General features: G+C 40.2%; 2 protein-coding genes across 5 annotated transcripts; both read left to right on the top strand.

The window, feature by feature from the left end:
* The first annotated feature begins 744 nt into the window (after positions 1-744).
* thtpa (thiamine triphosphatase) lies at positions 745-4,074 on the top strand. Of its 4 annotated transcripts, none has more exons than XM_028004600.1 (5): positions 746-908; positions 1,295-1,371; positions 1,719-1,788; positions 1,930-2,418; positions 2,549-4,074. In XM_028004600.1, exons 3-5 carry the CDS (start codon positions 1,719-1,721, stop codon positions 2,647-2,649), a joined length of 660 nt encoding a protein of 219 aa, XP_027860401.1. In that variant the 5' UTR covers positions 746-908; positions 1,295-1,371; the 3' UTR covers positions 2,650-4,074. The 4 variants fall into 4 exon arrangements, with proteins under 4 accessions (XP_027860404.1, XP_027860401.1, XP_027860402.1 ...); XM_028004601.1 differs by having other exon boundaries at positions 752-888; positions 1,290-1,371; XM_028004602.1 differs by lacking the exon at positions 746-908 and adding an exon at positions 970-1,082.
* Positions 4,075-8,620: 4,546 nt separating this feature from the next.
* dcaf11 (ddb1 and cul4 associated factor 11) lies at positions 8,621-19,910 on the top strand. Its single transcript, XM_028004578.1, has 15 exons — positions 8,621-8,821; positions 9,155-9,409; positions 11,288-11,415; positions 11,657-11,775; positions 11,952-12,016; positions 12,222-12,322; positions 13,151-13,297; positions 14,987-15,041; positions 15,399-15,467; positions 15,674-15,731; positions 16,952-17,137; positions 17,240-17,393; positions 18,345-18,497; positions 18,613-18,719; positions 19,007-19,910. Exons 2-15 carry the CDS (start codon positions 9,168-9,170, stop codon positions 19,085-19,087), a joined length of 1,665 nt encoding a protein of 554 aa, XP_027860379.1. The 5' UTR covers positions 8,621-8,821; positions 9,155-9,167; the 3' UTR covers positions 19,088-19,910.
* The last annotated feature ends 266 nt before the right edge of the window (positions 19,911-20,176 follow it).

Genomic DNA, 20,176 nt, shown 5'->3' with positions numbered 1-20,176 from the left:
TCTTTCTGTATCAAAAATATTTTTAAAAATATTATAAAGATTGGTCTGAAATTGTCTTGACTGTGTTTTTGTTTCCATTCATGTTTTCATTTAAAATGCAAGATTAAATATGTGTAACATTTTTCAATTTGTTCTGAGTAATAAAAATAATAATAATAACAGAAAAAATTGCACATTTTTAATAATTACAAGTACCTTTATTTATGATATACAGATATTTCTAATGCATAGAATTTTCTTTGTAGATAATGTTTTTAGGATTAATTGATGTCTTTGAATGTAGCAGTTTTGATCCTCCATACATGACTATGAAATCCCTTATGTAACTCCACAGATATCACACATTATTTCTATATCAGGAAGTGTTTAATGACCAATGCAATTATCATAAGAACAAACAGCCCGATTGCCTAATTTCCCCCTTTACGACAAAACAACATGTCGATGACCAGACTAGACGGAATGCACTTTAAAATGAAACCATTCCTCATTCCCACTTTAAAAGGTGAATTATAAATGAGCCCCCATTCTGCCAACTTGGATCGTCACACACATTCAGACGAGTTAATTAAAGCTGAATAATGGAGCCAACGCATCAAAGCCACTGCTCGGCGCCTCCCGCACGAAATTATGACATGTTTTCAATCAAATGTTAGGTGTGGCGCACATCAACCAGTCGAGTGTGCGGAATAAATATTTATGAAGCGGTGGGGATTAAAACTGCGCCATCTGTGCGCCTCTGCACCGACGAGGCGGCCGCTGACGATCCTGAACACCTCCATAGGTGCCCCAGCATGCGCCTGAGCAAAAAGTAGATTTAGCTTACTGGTCCGGCTTACCTTAAAACTCGGTTTTTGAGTCAGAAAAACCCGAAATGGTCGCCACCTGAAAGGTCGCCAACTGTGAAGGTATGTGAGAACAGTGGTCCCTCTGTTGTGCTTTGCACATTGTTTTTGCAGATTTTACGGCATATGTTTCCAGCAACATTCGGACTGTTCGTAGGGCAGGTGTTTTGTTTTATTTTAATTATTAACCAATTACTAACTCCACAAAAATGATTGCATTCCTAAAGAGGGTGGACCGTAAGTTTGTTTGTCTGTTTGTTTAGCTGACCTTTTAAGTTAAATACTATGACTGGTTTGCTCAAATTATTATTTTTCTTAAATATTATTGAATTAAATAAAAAGTTAATTGTATATTAGAGTTAAATAAGGTACCTATTTTGTATTTAAAATATAACACTGGTAAAATACATTAGTGTATTATGACATGAAGTGCATTTGTGCTTTTGCAGGGCACCAATATATGTTGCTTTACCTCCATCATAAAATATAAAAAGTTGGATATTCACTTTGAAAAGGTGCATTAGAGGTAAGCACCATTTTCTGGCTGTTAACCAAAATCTGTTTCAGAAGAGCTTGACTATTTGAGAATATATATCTTGAGATTGGTACAACTTTAAAGTTTAAAAATGAAATTACCAGATGTTTTAAAATGACTCTTGGTGACAGTCACAGATAAAGCTTTCTCCATGAATAACATGACGATTCTGTAGAAATCACATCACGACTTTAGCTTGTTCTGGAAAAACAAGGAGAAATTGCATACTCTATTAAAAAATACCCATCTGTTTATTGCTGTGTTGTTGTTCTGTCCTTTAAAGCACTTTGGCTTTATTTGTAACCATCTCTAGGCTGATGTGGCTGTATTTTCTTTAGATGAGCGTGGAAGTGGAACAAAAGTTTTTATTCGACTCCGACACCCTGAAAGCGATAGAGGACATCGGAGGCAAGTATAAGAAAGGCTTTATCTGAGCTCACTGACAATTTCCCAACTCTTGATTTTTGCACCTGCAGCCATTCCAGACATATTCAGTTGAATTTAATTAGTTTTAACCGTCGGTTTCTAACTTTATATTCCTTTCTGCAGATTGTGTCGGGCAGAAACGGTTTCACGATCAGTATTTTGACACCCCGGATTTTCAACTGACGTTGAGAGACGTGTGGCTGCGCAGACGGAAACAATCCTGGGAGCTCAAGTGTCCGATAGATCCGGTCAAAGGCGCGGCGGAGACAGGAAGAGAACAGTCTCTGTGTACTCGATATAAGGAGATCACGAATTTGCCTGAAATTTACCAGAGAGTGAAGGAGGTGATTAAAGACGCACGTGAGGACTGCGATGCGGATGTTCCCCCCTCTGATGAAGACGACTCCTGGCTGAGCAAGTTGAAGCTGTGCTGCTTCGCAGAGTTTACCACAACACGGAGGTCATTTACTTTGAAAGGAGAGGATGGGGTGAAGATAGATCTGGACCAAGCTGACTTTGGCTACCATGTGGGGGAGATAGAGGTCCTTGTTCCAGAGGGGGGAGACATACAGTCTGCACAGGAAAAGATCAGACACACCGCTCAAAGGCTGGGTGAGCCCAAAGCTATCAGGCTATCTACTGCGTTCTCTGCTTTACTTCTGTAACATGATTTTTTTATCTTTTCTGGATTAGTGAAGATTTTCTCCTCTGTTTTTTTTTTTTTTTTTCTTTTCCCACTCAGGTCTGAACCAGGAGAGGCGAGTTGAAGGAAAAATGACCGTGTACCTTAAAAGATATCGTCCAGAGCAATATGCAATACTGCTGAGCGCGCACGTTTTGTAGAAAAGATACTGCCGACTACCACTGATTCTAATAGTTCCTCCCTGTGCTTAGTCACAGTTTACAGACCTAATGTCGTCATCGGATAAGCAGAGGGAATTGTATCAAAATGCAGTTTCTGGGTAATTGTAAAAATGCTCGAGAATGAACCTGATTCTCAGTGTCATGAAACTGCAGTTGCTCCAGATGAATGTATATTAATATAAATGTCATTGCCAGTCACAGCACTATGTGAACTATTCATTCATCCAAAAAGGGTCATCTATTTTTGTCTGTCAGTTGGAGACGACACGCCCACTCTTATGGACTGTTGACTGCATCTTAATGTAGAGCAGGCTAACACTGCACTCCTGCAACAATGCAAACAGTATGCTGACATTGCACATTATATCTTAAATAACTCATTCTTATGTCTTTAATGCTGCGTTCATGTTATTGTCATCTAACAGCCTGCTGTATAATTCATGTTGCTATGGAGCCAAAAACAAAGTTGATCTGGTTAGCATTACTAAATTGCTGTTTTTTCACAGTAACCTCTACAATTATTTGTACCACTGGCAAATTTAAGCCAAAAGAACCTAAAAATAGCAAAGGGCTTTTAAGGACTTCTAAAATATCACATTATTAGTCAAAAGCAGGGGATTTTCTTAAGTGTTCTTGATACCATGAAGTAATAAAGTTCTCTGAGCCTTTAGAAGAGAAAGCATCACAGATTTGCCATTATTGCTAACAACAATGCCAAACTTTACTGCAAATATTCATTCTTTCATTCACGTCAGATCCATGTGGAGGGATTGTTTTTGTTTTTTGACAAAAAGTCAAATAGTCCTTTGATGGTATTTTCTGATATTTTACCTAAATAATCAGTTTGTAAGAAGATCTCAACTTATGGTCATTATGGAGATGTTCCGCTTGTCTTAAATCTTTTAGATATTTGACTGTATGTGTCAACGCATTTAGATGAGGATCTGCCGTCTTGTCAAAATTCAGAGACTTTTGAAGATCAACCCTTATCTCAATCACATGTTTCTTTGTCATTCCCATTTTGAGGAGTGCAAGAAAAAAACTTGGCCTCTGTGTGTTTGAACTTATACACCAAAGAAACAAAGCTTAACTTGTAATATAAATTACATAAAGGCTGCAGTAACAAGTTTGTAAGAATTCTTAGATGTGTCGCCTCTGATTTTGCTCAAATAATTTCTTAATGCCACCCCAGTGCATACACGTACTCAAATTAAAGGCTACTCACTGTGCCACTCAAACAGGGTTTCACCAAATCACGTTTGCTGCCATGTGCACTAATTGAACATCAAAAGCAGTCACTACTTTAAACCAAAGTCGCAAAGAAATACACCATGCAAACACCTTATCTGTTAGGATTAGGATTAACAATGCAGCACTGCTCAAATAAACCTGTAGCTCTGAAAATATCTTAGCATTTTTTAAAATCTTTTTTTAAAAGGTTTTACCTCGATAACTGCCCCATCTTCAGATGAAGGGCGTCTGCGCGACATGTACTTGAATCATTTAGTGAGAAGGAGAACAGAAACTACAATGATGGTTACAGATAATTTAGGGGGAACAACAATAATTATGCTTGATGGCTATTTTTGGTTAACCAAAGCAGCAAATTTGTAAAGGAGGAAGTCTCTTGATAATGAAGTTCGAATAGACAATTCCCTTTGTGGCGTCTGCTCAGTCACTCGCCCGTGTCTTTTAGTAAGGGTTGCAGGGCTTTATATATACGCCAATGTTGTAAAAGCAAAGCTTTAACAAGTCAATATTAAGTTTACAGATAATGTGCAAATTGTCAAAAAGAAACCAAACATGTTTAGTGGGAGAATTCTTCGTCAAGACTCTTATTAAATAATAAAAGAAACTTTGGTAGACTTAGACTTAGACTGACTTTATTGTCATTTTGCATGCACAGGGTGTATACAGAACGAAATTTCGTTGCATACGACTCAGGACAGTGTTTTGAGCTTCCAATGTTGTGAGGTTACTCCAGAATAAAATAAAATACAGTATAAAATATGAATATAAATCTAAATATAAAATGTAAAGTGCAGGACTGACAGTAAAATAGAAGTTATTTAGCTCTGTACATGTGCAAGGTATAAAGTGGAGACCAGTTTTTGAGTGCAGTCCAGTTAAGAGTTCAGTATAACAAAGTTGAGGGTATAACAAAAAAAATGGTCACTTCACACTTATTACAATTTTGCTGTGTGATGACGCAAACTTGCATTTCTCTTGTCTGGAGAATTTTGATGAAGTAGAGCGGAGGTGTCGAAAGAGCGGCCCGGAGACCATTTGCGGCGGCTGAATGGTTTTGAGCAGCCCGCGACCACAGCTGAGAAATGTCACAAATTTGTGACCAAATGTCACCAGCGCAGGAAGTTGATACAGCACACAATTCAAAGGAAACATTGTAGCGTGACGTTTTTTCACTGATGTGAGGGGCCTCTCAGAGAGGAATCAGATCGATTGAAATCTTCTGAAAACATGCTAGGTGCAACACAAAAGTAATCTTTTCAGGGTTTTTTTACTAACCATAATTTTTATTTTGTTTTTTTTGTTTGTTTGTTTCTTGCAACAACATCCAGTGACAAAACTAGCCTTGGGTGTGTACATGTTTTTAAAATTGGGAGAAATTTTACAAACCAGTAAATTGAAAAGATTGCAAAGTCATCACAAAGAAATGATAAGCACATTAAATTATACTTCAGCTTGGATCTACAATGATTTACAAAATCTGACTTTTCTGTTTAATTTTTTTTTTTTTTTTTTTACTTTTAAAAATAATCAAATCGTGGTGCCTGTGAATACTTTCAACTTTTTTGGCCCACATATGTATAAGAAGAATGCTAGTCTTTCGTCAGCAATGGGTTTCCACCTGCCTAGTCCCCAACCGTGGCCAACTGCTGTTCTGGCCAATATGAGCCAGAAGTGTCCCGCATAGATGGTCTTACGATGTTATTCTGAACCATCAAGACAGCATCACATTTTTTCTATTTTCACCTGAACGGCAGGATGTTAGCTGGCAGCATGGCTAGTACGTCCAGTTGGTTTCAGAAAGGCTGCTATGGAGCTAATCGAAACCAAAAGTACAGCCATCTGTTCTTGCAGGCTGCACATGCTCTGTTTGTAAATGCCGCTGTATATAATCCAAGCTTTCATCTATTAGACAAACAATGGAAGGAAAAAGCAGTGATGTAGTCGTTTTATGCAGCTGTTTTATGCAGCAGTTTTTCCTATTTCCATCGACCTTGTACGCAACTTTACCGACTGGTTTTTACTTTTTTGATGTAACTGCATGGAAGCCCAAGTTTTAGCAAACACGTGAAAAATAATAACACATTAATCTAAGTTAATGTTCTGCAATATATAAACTTCAGCATGGTACAGCTGTGGAACTTGTAACATGTCGTTTTATCGATTAAACTTTATTTAAAAAAATAAAAATAAAAAAAGCCAGTGGAACAATGTTTCCCAGATGAGGTTTAAATCAGGTCAAGATGAGGCCTAATGCCGGCGCAGATACTATTGGACAAAAATATCCTTTTGAAACAGAAACTAAATCCGGATTAAAGTCTTCTGGAGAACGGAGCCTTGCGCTAAATAAACAAGATGAATAAAACCGGCTTCTGCTAGTCTAAACTAGCTCCGGTGGGGATTAATGCAAAACCTAGGATGGATCCTAACAAGTCTATCAGTCTGAGTCTATAATTTCCATGTATCTGGGGTTAAAATGGCAGCACAAAGGAGTGCAAACAATAAAAACAATAGTCTTAAGACATCCCCAGTCACTGAAGAAGAAGAAAGGGGGGGGGAAAGGAAACAGCTACATGAAAATCCATTTATCCACTAATGGGGCCTACGCTGGACGTCGTCAATGAGCAAGAGGCCGGTCACACCCTGACGTGTTTACCTTCACAGGAGAGTCAGAGTTGGAGAGATGCAATTCTTACTGTTGGGTTACTTAACAAGCAAACCCCAGATATTTCTGTGTTGTTGTTGTTGTTTTTTAAAGCTACCACCCCAAAACCTGGGGTGGTAGCCCTTGCGGTCTAGTACTTGGTGTTTTGAGCCCTTGCGGTCTAGTACTTGAATCCAGCTGGTGAAACCACCCCCACAGCTTTGAAGTAATACCCATGAACAAAACTATTCTGCAAAGTAACTTCTTTAAAAAAAAACTATTCTGGTCTTTCCAGTTTAGTCAAATGTGTTGTTTTTAATCGCACCAAATCCTCTTTGAAGGTTTAATGTCTTCCTCCAGAAATTCAGTGTCTTCTGGACTGGAGTCCCTCGTTGATTAGCCTGTATTCACCCTTAAAACCAGCCCAAATGTTATTGTATATACTTAATGTTAGCTCCTGACCTGTTTATTCTTAACTGTCGGTCTTTATTAGATTATGCCTGTTTTGAGAGGGGTCGCTGAATGGTCATTTGCATAATATCTTAAATTTACCTCCAAAAACACCATGAAGATAACAAGGAAGACCTAATGGTTTATCTTTCTTAATTTATGCATTTAGAGAAGCAGCCAAGAGGTTGCAAAGTCATCATAAAGTGATGGGAAAAAAACTGGGGGGGGGGAAAAAAGTATATCCACAGTTCAGATGAGAGATTCTGTTGACAAGAGAACTTAAGAACTGAACTTACTCCACAAATGTGGTTTTGGCTGAGGACTGGAAACAGGACAGCAATAAAAAGAACAGTTTTACAGTTTTCCACAGGCAGGATGATAAAAATGTGGAAGAAGGTACCGAGACCAAAAGTGAACGTTTTGCAATGCATGCAAGTAACTGTCGCTGCAAAAAACTGACACCGTCCATCACCTTGAACTCACCGTAAGGCTGTGGGAATGCTTGTATTGAATGTTTAAAGGGAAGCTGCTCAATTGTGAGACGCCTGGAAGATTTTAAGAGGCTGTAAAAGACTTGAAAATCCAGGATGTACTTCAAAGTCTTGCGCTGTAAGTACAACAGGGGAGCAACAGAATAGCGTGCACACCCCGTATGTGTGAGGGTAGGGGACCACCACCACCTGGGAAGAGCTGAAATCTGGGAATGCTACTTGAGACTCCCTCTGAAAATGCAAATAATTTCCCCTTCTAATAGCTCAAAAACTAAATATATTTGAATAAATGCATAACGGAAACTGACGTTGTGCGGAAACAAAAGCTATATCTTCTACTGGCTGATATTTCTGTTATTGAGGGAACACACAAACAGCGCCAAAGAAAATGAATTGCTATTCTGGATTGGCTGTCCACGTTACTGGCTCATGTAAAAGCCCAAATACATGCCACACTCTTCAGGATTTATTTGAAAAACCTTTTCAAAACATTATATTGTTTTCTTTCTATATTTATCATTATTATTGTTATTATTATTATTATTAACAATAATGACAGTGTTATTGTTAATAATAATAATAATAATAATAATAATAATGTTTATTATCATTAGGATTATTATTTAGTTATAATAATATTTTTCATATTATAATAATAAATATTATATACAACAGTAATAACATTAATAATAACTAATAGCAATAATAATAATTACTATATAATAACAATAATAGTAATAAAAATAATTTGTATTTATTTATAATACTATTATAATATAAAAATAAATAAATATAATAGTAATAACATTAATATTAATAGCTAAGCAATAATAATTACTATACTACTACTAATAATAATAATAATAATCGTTAATAATAATGTCTATTATTATTTTTAGTAACTTTGTGTCCGTCTGTCATGAAGCTCAGTAAAGGTTGTAGAGACAAATATAATTTGGAGAGAAATTCACTATCTGTTGGTAATAAAGTCAGACGTGTTGTTTGTAACAAGTGTTGCTCTGATTCCTAATATTCGTGTTATCCCGGTGACACATCGGCGAGGTGTAAAAGTTCTTTGGGCTCTCGGGTTATGTGACGACAGCTGGTCACGTGACGCGCAGGGTTTTTTCACACTTTTGTAAACAACATGGCGATTGACGGAGTGGCCCAGCTTGCCCACTGATCAAACACCGTGCTGCTGTCAAAGCCCAGCACTGCGTGGTCGACCGGGCTGAAAATCCGGACCCAGCTAGCGGACAAGCCCCCGCCGGAACCAGCAGGAGTTGGACCGACGAGCTGTCAAGAGGACTGCCCATCGGTAGCTAATGTTATCGTTAGCAACTTTAGCTAACTCTTCCAAATCTGCATCGTTTTCTGCAGCACATACACACAGGATACATGTGACGGTAGATTTTATGTGGCGAACCACAAACTGTAGGTAGTTTGGGTTTAAGAAGTCAAAAGTAATCAAGTAACTTGTCAAAGTGACTGCTTTAGATGCAGCCTGACATTACCTAACGCATCTTTTTATATATATATAATTTCCTCCTAATAAACACGGTGTTCTTCACCTGACCTCTGCAAAACTAAAACCCGAAATTGACCCCCACGACCCCCCCAAAAATGTCTCCTAACTCTCTGTCTCTGCCAGGCCCTCCCGGTCTATGGGCTCGCAGTCCAGTTCTGGGATGTCTTGTGGAAGGGGCTCTTCCAGTGGCAACCCAGCAGACCAGTCTGAAGCAGCAGAACCGAACCAGAACCAGAACCAGAGCAACAGCAGCAGCAGCAGCAGCAGCGGCAGCAGCAGCCGAGGCCGCAGGACGGCTGACAGGCAGCAGAGCGACAGGCAGTCCGCTTTCGAGGAGGACGTTGATCTAGCTGAAGTGCTGGCTTACCTACTGAGAAGGTAAATGTGGCAGGAATTTATTTATATACAACAACAACACAAAAAAAAAAAAAAATTGTGGGTCATTTATGAAGACACTAAGAATAATTGGACAACTCACGAAGACGTTCCGTTACTGGAATCTAACTGTAAACTCACATAAGGGCACTAAAACGACCTACTTCCTGTTGGCTTATGTTATGTAGGTCAACTGAGTCAAGATGACAGAGAAGCCACAGAATCCCAATAAATTAAATTGTGAATGGCAGGGCTGTCACTTTCACGAGACTGTTATCATAGAGCTTTCACATCTGCTACATCTTCTGTGTGAACGTTCTCCCAGGTCACAGACGCACACACATCGAACAACCTCACAGAGTAAGTGCATGGAAGCAGACAGTCTAATCGATAATCACACCAGCTCATTCCTGTAACGTCACGAGGTAATAAATCAGTATGACGTTTATGGGTTTTTAGTCTTAATTGCATTTTATCTGTATTTTGTTTTCTTAGTTTAGGGCCCATGAAAAACCACCCGTTTTCTGCCATTTACAAAGCAGTATTAGGGGTCACTTGAAGGGTTTCAAATTTGCGTTTGTTTGTTTGTTTTGGTTTTTTCCACTACAGAATAAAGTTGAAAGACTGAGATTATAGTGTGAACTTCATTTCAAGCTTAAAGTTGAAATGTTAAGAGAAAAGTCAGAATTTTGAGGCGGTGCGGGGGAGCGAATAAAGTAAGACGTTAAAAGATGAAGAAACCGTTGAATGTTGAAGTAGCAGCGTTCCTTCCGAGCTCGTTTGTGGCGCGGGTCGCGATAACCTACATTCTGACTGAACGTTACAAAAGAATTTGTAATTAAATCCCGTTCTAGAATGTAAAACTACTGGCTTGTTCACACAAGGCATGGCTTCGCACCACTGCTAATTTAATTTAATGGCTGTAATTGAATCGCAAAATAGTAATTTTATACTTGTTGACTCCTTTGCTGATATGCTTGTTTGGATTTAGTCCCTCAAAAAAAAAAAAACCCTTCTACCTCCTCAGTTAAACTTTACTTTCTCTAGAAGTAAAGAGATAAAGAAAGTTTTAAAACTGATAAAGCTACGTCAAATGAAACGGGGTTTTGAGCTTTTCTTTTGTTTGTTTGTTTTCCTTACAAACAAGAAGTAAAAATATTCCCACGTCATGATGCTGCCACTACCACTTTGCCACTGATATTGTGCGCTAACAGTTTTCTTTCCCAGGTGGTGTTTTCCCCTCTATAGCAAAAAAGTAATTTGATCTGATGTGAGTGGAGCACCTTTTCCTAGAGGTGTGAAACCGCAAGCTGGACCTAAAAATAAATAAAGTAAAATAAAACATTTACAGTGGATGTAAGTTCTGCTGTGATGAATCCAGCGTTCTCCTCACTCCTCTTTTGTTCTCCGTGCGTGCTTCCAGGAACCTCTGGGACCTTTGCGCTCCTTGGCATTGTCTGCCGGAGTGAGACTCCGGTAGACTGAAGGTTACATTTGTACGCACTCATGACATCTGGAGCATATCAGCCAAAAGCGATTGCGCTGTGGCCAGTCGTTTTGCGATATTATTGTTACATAAACTGATATCCTTCCACTTGACAATACTGCTTTACTCTATTTTTGGTCTAGCACGAAACATGTGACAAAAAGTGAAATATTTCAAGGTAATATGCATTATCGTCACCTCAAAATGAGTAAGTGTGACTTTTTTGCACTTATCTACTTTTTGAGCGCCTCATTGTTCACCTTTTTAACAAAGGAAAGCAATAAAATATATATACAACATAATTTGTATGAATTACTCTATTTTTCGTGGATCGGTTTAGATTCCCTTCAGTATTTTTGCCTTGATGTTGATTAATGTTGCCTTTTTGTGTGCAGGGGCCAGGTCAGAGTGGTCCATGGCCATGAAGCTACTGGACTGCAGCTGGTCCAGTCATACTCTGACTCCGATGAGGACAGCGACGGAGCCTGGGACGGGCGGCTGGGCGACCGCTACAATCCGCCAGGTAATCTCCTCACGCAGCTCCGTGTGAGCCAGCCAAATTCTCGTTTTGATCTTGCATAATCAGTTGTCCCCGTTTTCAAAACTACAATTTTTTTTTTTTAGTACTCATGTAAAATCACGTTGACCCCTGAGTAGAAAGTTTTTGAACACTATAGGAAGGTACAAATACGCTGATTTGTATGTTTTAAAAGAAGACAGTTCCGGAATTTTCTGCTTATTCGACTGCATTTCTTTCTGTCCAGTGGACTCCCAGCCCGACACACAGGAAGTGGACCGCAGCGAGATCCGAACGCAGATCCTCCTGGCTACTGCCTCGTCCGCCTTGAAAAGCCGACACAGTTTCACCCACATGCTCACAGAGGTCTGACCCCGAAAAAAACATGGCAAAATATCTGCTTTAGTTCAACTTGTTTTATTTTAAACATGATTATAAATGTATGTTTATATTTATATAAATATATAAATGATATAAATACATGTTGTGTGTGTGTGTGTGTTTGTCAGGTAGTAATTGTTTATTAACTGTTTTATGCCCAGAGAGAACAAGGCAGATGTAGAGGCTCCAGTTTTTCCCATGGAGAGTGCAGCCGTATCCGCACACAGTGAGTATATCCCTCCCCCCTCAACAAAAGACAATGAAAATTGGTAAAATATATATATATATATATATATATATATATATATATATATATATATATATATATATATATATATATATATATACATATATGTATATATAAACTATAATTTGATATTTATGCACTGGACACAATGAGGATTTTTCTGACCCTATTTTCTTCCTTGCAGTTTTCTGCCAAACTACGTGTCCCACAAGGATACTTACCTGCAGAAAGCTTTTTGTGGAGTGTACAGTGAGGAGGGCAACATGTTCCTCTCCGCCTGCCAAGGTAAACAATACGGCTTCTGACATGAGAACCCAGAGGAAATGATCCTGGAATCATTTGCAGTTCTTGTTTAAAAGTCTTTTTTTTGCCCCCCCCCCAATTTCTCATTTAGTGCATACTTCTGTTTTTATTAGGTTGCTATTTTGGAAGTAAACAACACAGCTGCCACCTTCCTCCCTAGTCATTTGATTTTATTTGTTTTCCTCATTAAAAAGCTCATTGTTGATGTGCTGCTGCAGGCACTGAAGAAGGAGCCTAATACTGGCGGTAAAGCTCGACTGGGGTCCTGAATCTTTTATCTTTTAAATATAATTGGGACCTAAAGGTCCCTGAGCGCAGAGCGAAGAACGAATTAGCCAGTTTTTACGTCAAGTGTCTTTGCTTGGCAGCAAGCAAAGACACTTGAATGTACGCATTCGTTAATCTGCACTTCCCAAAAGAGATTAAGAATACTGAAGCAAAACGTCAAGATATCATCCAGAAAGTTAAAGCTGGGTGACGCAAATGGATTGCGACTCTTATAGGATACTGCCAAATTAATTTAAAAGATGGCTAAAAGACGACAAAGTCAATGTTTTGGAGTGGCCATCGCAAAATCTTCATCTCGATCTCAAAGAAAGTTTTGTGTGCGAGTGAGGCGGCCTACAAACCCGACTCAGATACACCAGTTCATTCAGGAGGAATGGGCCAAAATTCCAGCAAACTATAGCAATAATAATAATAATAATAATAATAATAAATAGCAATATAAAAGTAATGTGTCATTTTCTATACTAAAACCTGGAAATATTTGAGTTTTAGCAGTGCAAATATATGCTGTTTGTCTTGTAGACCAGAATATCCGCCTGTACGACACCACCAGGGGGCGCTTCCACCTGCAGCGGACAGTGAAGGCGCGTGACGTGGGCTGGAGCGTGCTGGACGTCTGCTTCACTCCGGATGCTCGCAATGTGCTCTACTCCAGCTGGTCTGATTACAGTAAGGCTAGCTGTTTTTAATGACCACAAATGCATGTCGAGACAAACGGGAGACGAATTTAAAATGTATCTAGCTCCAAACCAGTAAGACAGTTTTGCTACGCACAATTTCAGGGTGTTTAATGTAAAATGAGAAATGAAACACTGTTACAACAGGGAATGTATTTCCCAAGTTTGGTCAACATGTCTGGTGTTGGCGCGTTTTTTTCCCACGTCGGTCGGAGTTTTCTTGCCAATTTCTGAGATGCGGTTTTTGGCGAAGCGTCGGGTTTACTGATTGTTGTCGGTTTTGATTTCCCTTTAAGCTGCACATAAAAGAGCAGCTCGGAAAAATGCGATTCTGTTCTTGTTGTGAGTCATTAATTGTTTAGATTTAATGCAGAGAGGCAAAGTGCTGTTTCTTAGCAGAGCAGTTGCTGTAAAACAGATTTTACTAATAACCGAGAGCTGTTTGAAGTTCTGATGCTCACACATGTTTTACAGATGATGTTGTTCGGATCATGACTCGTCCCATTCCTCTGCTTTCCTCATCCGTCTTCCTGCTGCAGAACTTCAAAGTGCCGTTGCTAAGGGCGAACGTTTCACTTTACGGGGCAGCTCGGACGATATTCCACATCAGTTGTCAATGTGAAAGCGTGCAATTCCCGCTAATCCACCTCATTTGCTTTTGCCGCTTCTCCTTAAATAAAAATAATCATTAGTCATTCAAATAATTAAGTCATCAGAATATAAATGTGGATCTAACTGATTTGATTTAAAACACGAAAGTAACATTTATTCCTTCTGCCACCAAAATAATATGAAATATTCATTATTTGTACAACATATGTTTATTAGCTTTTTGATTCTGAAACCCAAACCTAAAGCTACGTTAGGTAACTTCTTGAAAAAAAAAAAATATTTTGACATATTTATTAAAAGTGTCACTATGTCATGACAGTATGAAACCGATAATCTGTGGGGGGTAAAAAAAAATCAAGCTTTTTCACCGTGTCCCTGTGGTCCTACTGCCATCTGCAGAAAAACACGGCTGAGTCAGAAGCAACCAATCAGAGCGAGGAGGAGGGTCATAGCGCTGTCAACCAATCTCTTGTACAAGTTGCAGCTGTGCTTACCGTTCCAGGAAAACTTTCTAATCCGCCGTCATCGGTGGCCATGCTAACTAGCCTAGCCTTGGCAGGCTCCGCTGTGGGGAAGGAGCTGTAGTGTAGCACAGAGCAAGGTGGCGGATGTGAGCATCAGCATGATTGATAGCGCTAAGACCCTCCTCTTGACTCTGATTGGTTGTTTCTGATCCGACTGTGTATTTCTGCAGATGGCCGGACTTTCTTTTTCCTATATTATTGGTCTCATATTATTTTGTAATGACAGAATTAATAAATGTGTAAAAACGCATATTATTATGCTGTAGCTTTAAGCAAAAGTCATAGCATAGATGCCAATAAAGTACGGTTTTCATACAATGACCTTTTTTTTTTTCCAAACATCCAAATTTGTCTTTTTAGTAAACGAATAAGTTAGGGTGAGTGGTACACTCAGGAAAATGCAAAAACTTGTTTTTTCTTGTATAAACCTCACTACGAGCTACCGATAGCTATCCCATGCATATCCCGAAATCTTTTATTCAACTGGCGCGATAAGGAACGTTTGGTTCTCACGTTCTCCCTTTCTGTCTCTGTCTCCCCCACAGTTCATTTGTGCAGTATAGATGGAGACAGTGAAAACCACACCGCCCTGGACCTCAAGTTAGTGTTTCCCCTCATAGTAACTTATAACATTACGAAGCAGGTAATCTATCACTCCTTACCCGCCTGGCCTCCTTTAGCTTCCCCTTCATTTCCACCCGGATGAATGACGCCGTCAGCAGCTGTTGCCCCGTCATCCGTCCTGTCCTTCCTCTCCGTGTGTGTCTGTGTCCCTCTGTCCAACGCAGAGATCATTCATTCGCTGTTTTTTTTAATTAAAACAAATTTTTTTTGTTGTGCAATGTCACTTGGTAGGCTGCGTGGTTGGGGTTCACTGCTTTGCGATAATAACGTGTGTTTGTGTGTGTGTGTGTGTGTGTGTGTGTGTGTGTGTGTGTGTGTGTGTGTGCTCTGCAGTCCAGATGAGAGGAGGTTCTGCGTGTTCTCGCTGGCTGCGTCAACAGATGGCAAAGAGATTCTGGGCGGGTGAGTCCAACTCGCTGTCACGCGTCAAAGCAGTAACGGACAGACAGCGTTGAGAGCTCTTTTAAGAAAAATTGAATCCATTGTTGCAGCTGCTTGTCTTGAGGGAGCGCCTGCTGCTTACTTCACCAGTTAATAAGGAAGGATGTAAATAGCCTGGAAGTCTGGAGCGAGAATGTATTCAGTGTTTCCCCGTCTTGTGTTTTCAGAGCAAACGACGGCTGCCTTTACGTTTTTGATCTCGAGCAGAATAAGCGAACATTGAAGGTGAGTGAAGGTCGGCGTGCTTGTTTCTCATTTCGGGTGAAGTCGGACGTGAGCATCTATTCCAAACGTTGCACATAGGAAGGACTGATTTCACCATCAGCTTTGTGAAATGTGGTAGTGAAAGTATCATCCTGTGGGGATGTGTTGTTGGTTGGGGAAACGGGGTTTATGGGATGATGGGTGGAGCTAAATACTGGACGATCCTGGAGGAAAACCTGTTAAAGGAGCTACAATGGAATGGATTAGATCAAAGCATATTCTTGTTATTACATCAAAATACTCTAATTATTATTATTATTATTATTAATAATAATAATAATAATAGTTTCAAGCTTAAATCCAATGGCGAACGTCACTTTCTCCTGACTTTATAATTGGAGACAGATAAACTCTGGCTTCTCCTTTTGGTCCTATTGCCATCTGGAGAAACGCACGGCTCCCAGTCAGAAACAACCAATCAGAGCCAGGGGGAGGGTCTTAGTGCTGTCAATCAATGTACACTCGGCTTAATGTGCTACGAGTGGAGAAACAACTTGCCATTCCAGGAAAACTGTTTATCCTCCATCATTGACGGCTGTGCTAACTAGCTAGCCACAGCACATAGGCGTTGGTGATTGACAGCATTAAGACCCTCCCCCTTGCTCTGATTTGTTGTTTCTTAGTGAGAACAGTTGACCGTAAGGAGAAGCCAGAGGACCTTGTTTTTTGTTGTTGTTGTTTTTCACACATTATCTGTCTCGTATTATAATGAAAGGACATATTGACAGTTTTAACAAATATGTAAAAAAACAAAACAAAACATATTGTCTATAAAAGTTACATACTCCATCTTTAAATATTGCTGCTCTGCATCTCTTCTGACTGAGCTTAATCTATTTTGCGAAGAAGAATGGCACGAACGCGTAACGTCTACTCCAGATGTACAACGCTGGCACAGAGAATGCGCTTTCTGTGATCATCTGTCAACCGAAGTCTCCCGCAGTGTCAGACTTTTCTCCAGTGACTAGTCACGCTGCTCCACAGAGTGCAGCTCAGGATAAGAACCAAACTCCCTCACCCCCACCCCTCAGCTTCGCTCTGCGGAGCAGTCAGTAGGTGACTCCCACCATCTGCTCCATCACCGTCTGAGTCCGTCCCCACTTCTATCTCTGTCGCTGTGTCGGCGCTTCGTGTTCGCCCACGATAACCAGCCCTCTCTTTCCCCCCCCACCCTTCCTCAGATCGATGCCCACGAGGACGACGTGAACGCGGTGGCGTTCGCCGACAGCTCATCCCAGCTGCTCTTTTCTGGCAGCGACGACGCTCTGTGCAAGGTGTGGGACAGACGGACGCTGCGAGAGGACAGGCCGCAGCCCGTCGGACAGCTGGCCGGCCACAGAGACGGCGTCACCTTCATCCACAGCAAGGTGGGTGGCACTGCTGGTCCGTCGGCCCGTCATCAAAAAAGCTGAGCTGTTTCTGATGTTCAGCTTATGCGCCTCGACTCTTGGTTGCGTTTTGTGTGTCAGGGCGACGCTCGCTATCTCATTAGCAACTCGAAGGACCAGTCCATCAAGCTGTGGGACGTCCGGAAATTCTCACCCAAAGAGGGTTTGGCTGCCTCCCGCCTGGCAGTCACTCAACAAAACTGGGACTACCGCTGGCAGCAGGTTCCCCAGAGAGGTGAGGGCGGGGCTGAGGGGGCGCACTTTAGTAAATTAGAATGTCGTCTAAAAGTTAGTCAAATGTAGTAATTCAGCACAAAAAAAAAAAAACAAACTGACTTGTGCATTTAAATCATTTAGTTCTATTAATTTGGATGATGAAAACTGAAAATTCAATTAGACCAATTAAAAAGAATAAAAAGATGGGTGTTCCCAGAGTGCTACTGCCAAGTGATGAGTGGAAGGAAGAAGTTTGGCTAAAGGAGGGGCACAAAGAACAAGAGGTCACTGCAGACCTGAGAGGATTGTGAGGCAAAACCCCAAACCTGTCGCAATTAATCAAATAATCAATTAATTGCATTATGAATAAAAATGAGCTTGATCATCTCCATTGTGATGATTAAATATTTTTTGAAGTGCAGTTTTCTTTACAGATTCATCATAATCAATGTTTTATGGTTTTGGATGCGTGTGTTTTTGTTTTTTTTTTCATTTTATTCATTGTTTTTGTTTGTTGTGTTTTATTTTGGACATTTAAAATATCTTCCAATTCCAGTGTTACGTTTTTGTTTTCTTTTTACAAAATTAAAGTTTATTGACCCTTGAGAGGGGAAACTTGCATTATTATATCTTCTTTATATTATGCCTTCAAAAATGGCATCAAAACAACGATATTATCGTTTATCGCAATAATTACTGTGACGATTTATTGTCTAGCAAAACGCGTTGTTGCAAAAGCGATTTCAAGTGTAACGAATCCCTCATTATATGATTTTAAATCGAGTTATTCAGATTAGTTCACTTTTTTGCAATCATTTGCAAGAAAATACCTTATTGAGAAAGAGCGCAGCTTGATAAGTTTAAATGGAAAATTCAGATCACTTGTGTGAGGACTCGTGGAAGTCGGAAGCATTCTGCGTTTTCCTACGTTAAAGCTTACATTTTTTAAATCCGTCTTTTGGATTTGCAGCCCTGAAGAAACACAAACTGACCGGCGACACCTCGGTGATGACCTACCGCGGCCACGGCGTTCTGCACACGCTCATCCGCTGCCGCTTCTCGCCGGAGTTCAGCACCGGGCAGAGGTTCATCTACTCCGGCTGCTCCACGGGAAAAATCGTCAGTGAGTCCTCGTTCCTCTTGGCGTTCCAGTGGAAAAAAAAAAAAAAAACGCCGCTCTTCCTCTTCACGAGGCTGACGAGTTGCTTGTATGCATGTGCGTGTGTGTGTGTGTCCAGTCTACGACGTCCTGACTGGCATGGTGGTGTCCAGGTTGTCGGGTCATGACGCGTGTGTGAGGGACGTCAGCTGGCACCCCTACGATGACAAAATCATCAGCAGCTCTGTGAGTCTTGTGCACGCAGACAGGCATCACATCTAAAGGAAGCCATTTTAAAAGTTAGCAGCCAAACTTTAGAAATGCTAATATAGATACATAGAAACTGGACCCTTTGTAAAATGGTCTTGAATTTAAGTATTCTAACCAGAATTTAGTAACCTGTAAATGTCCTAAAATACAGCAAGCAAGTTGACAACATATGTGTCAAAAAAAAAAAAAAAAAAAAAATGAAACCCACAAAAACCAAACTTTGGACTTCGTATTAAATCGTGTTTTTGAAATTGTGTCCACAGTGGGACGGAGCGGTGCGCATGTGGGAGCACAGACAAACCCACCCGCTGGAGGAGGAGCGGGAGAGGGAAGAGAAGAGATGAAGGACGCGATGACGAGGCCACCCCCGAAACGGAGGCTGCTGGGAGTTCGGAAGCTCAGACGAACTGTGACCCTTTTAATTCAATGCTGGATGTTATCGATCACGAGGTTGGCTCGGCTGTGGGGTATTGCCTCGGAACGGCTAAATGGTCGCACCTTAAGAGCGGCTTTGAACACAAAGGGACGTCCTCTTGTTTGTTTTTGGATCTTTGCTCCCCCCCCCCCCCCCCCCCCCTTTTTTTTTTTTTGTCTTGTGCAGAATAAACCAGGCGATGCTTTTCGACTTAACCCGACCTCTGAATGCGCTGCAAAGTGCAAAGTCAGAGCGATATTAAGACATAATGATAAGTTAGTGCTTAATAAATTAGATGTGATGGATATTGCAGGGAGAAAATGACGATGATTCTGTATACATGTATAGTATTTTAATGAGATGTGCATTGCGGGGGACGTTGGTATTTGTTTTCATTTTTGCTGTGATGAGATTTAGACGCCCAAAATCCCAAATATTCCGCCTGACGATAGATCTTTCTCTCCACCAGTCTGCAATACGACCAGCTGTTCCAAAATGGCTTTTTATTTATATATATTTTTTTTAAGAGTGATTTTTTTTTTTTTGTTAGGCAGTATCAACCTGTGATATATTTCAAAAGAATTGAACATGCGTGATATTGTGCTGAAAACTGACCCGGGGACGTGCTCATGGTAAATATCTCTCACACTGATCTGTATATGCAATTTTCAGGTGTTTATAAATTTCTCCAAGTCTCAGTTTCAGACAGTTGTTTTACAGTGTCAATAAAAAGAGAATTTTCTTTGATTGTATCGCAAAGACTGTCACTTCGTACTATTAAATGTTTCTTCGTGGTTCTCGGCAGCAACGACGGGCTTACGAACGTAAATGCAATTTGATTTGTCCGCAAAAAAACATCTCAAACGAGAATATTAATTTAAAGTTAAGGGAAGTGAAATGCTTGAACGCTGCGAGAAAAGTATTTGCCCCTGATGTTTTGTTTTTAGACTTTTGCTTTTTTTGACATACTGAAAAGTTTTCAAATGTAAAAAACAAAATCTGGTTTTAAATGGAAAAT

This window comes from Xiphophorus couchianus, chromosome 21 (genome assembly GCF_001444195.1).
Source record: "Xiphophorus couchianus chromosome 21, X_couchianus-1.0, whole genome shotgun sequence".
Lineage (NCBI taxonomy): Eukaryota > Metazoa > Chordata > Actinopteri > Cyprinodontiformes > Poeciliidae > Xiphophorus > Xiphophorus couchianus.
This window is presented reverse-complemented; position numbering and strand designations above follow the sequence as displayed.

What these genes read in the sequence shown, in the direction of transcription:
- thtpa (XM_028004603.1), top strand. Translation starts at nt 1,719, where the DNA reads ATGAGCGTGGAAGTGGAACAAAAGTTTTTATTCGACTCCGACACCCTG. An exon ending in AGCGATAGAGGACATCGGAG is followed by an intron (nt 1,789 to 1,929) that starts GCAAGTATAAGA and finishes TCCTTTCTGCAG; the next exon opens with ATTGTGTCGGGCAGAAACGG. An exon ending in ACACACCGCTCAAAGGCTGG is followed by an intron (nt 2,419 to 2,548) that starts GTGAGCCCAAAG and finishes TTTCCCACTCAG; the next exon opens with GTCTGAACCAGGAGAGGCGA.
- dcaf11 (XM_028004578.1), top strand. Translation starts at nt 9,168, where the DNA reads ATGGGCTCGCAGTCCAGTTCTGGGATGTCTTGTGGAAGGGGCTCTTCC. An exon ending in TCACCCACATGCTCACAGAG is followed by an intron (nt 11,776 to 11,951) that starts GTCTGACCCCGA and finishes TTTTATGCCCAG; the next exon opens with AGAGAACAAGGCAGATGTAG. An exon ending in CACACCGCCCTGGACCTCAA is followed by an intron (nt 15,042 to 15,398) that starts GTTAGTGTTTCC and finishes TGTGCTCTGCAG; the next exon opens with TCCAGATGAGAGGAGGTTCT.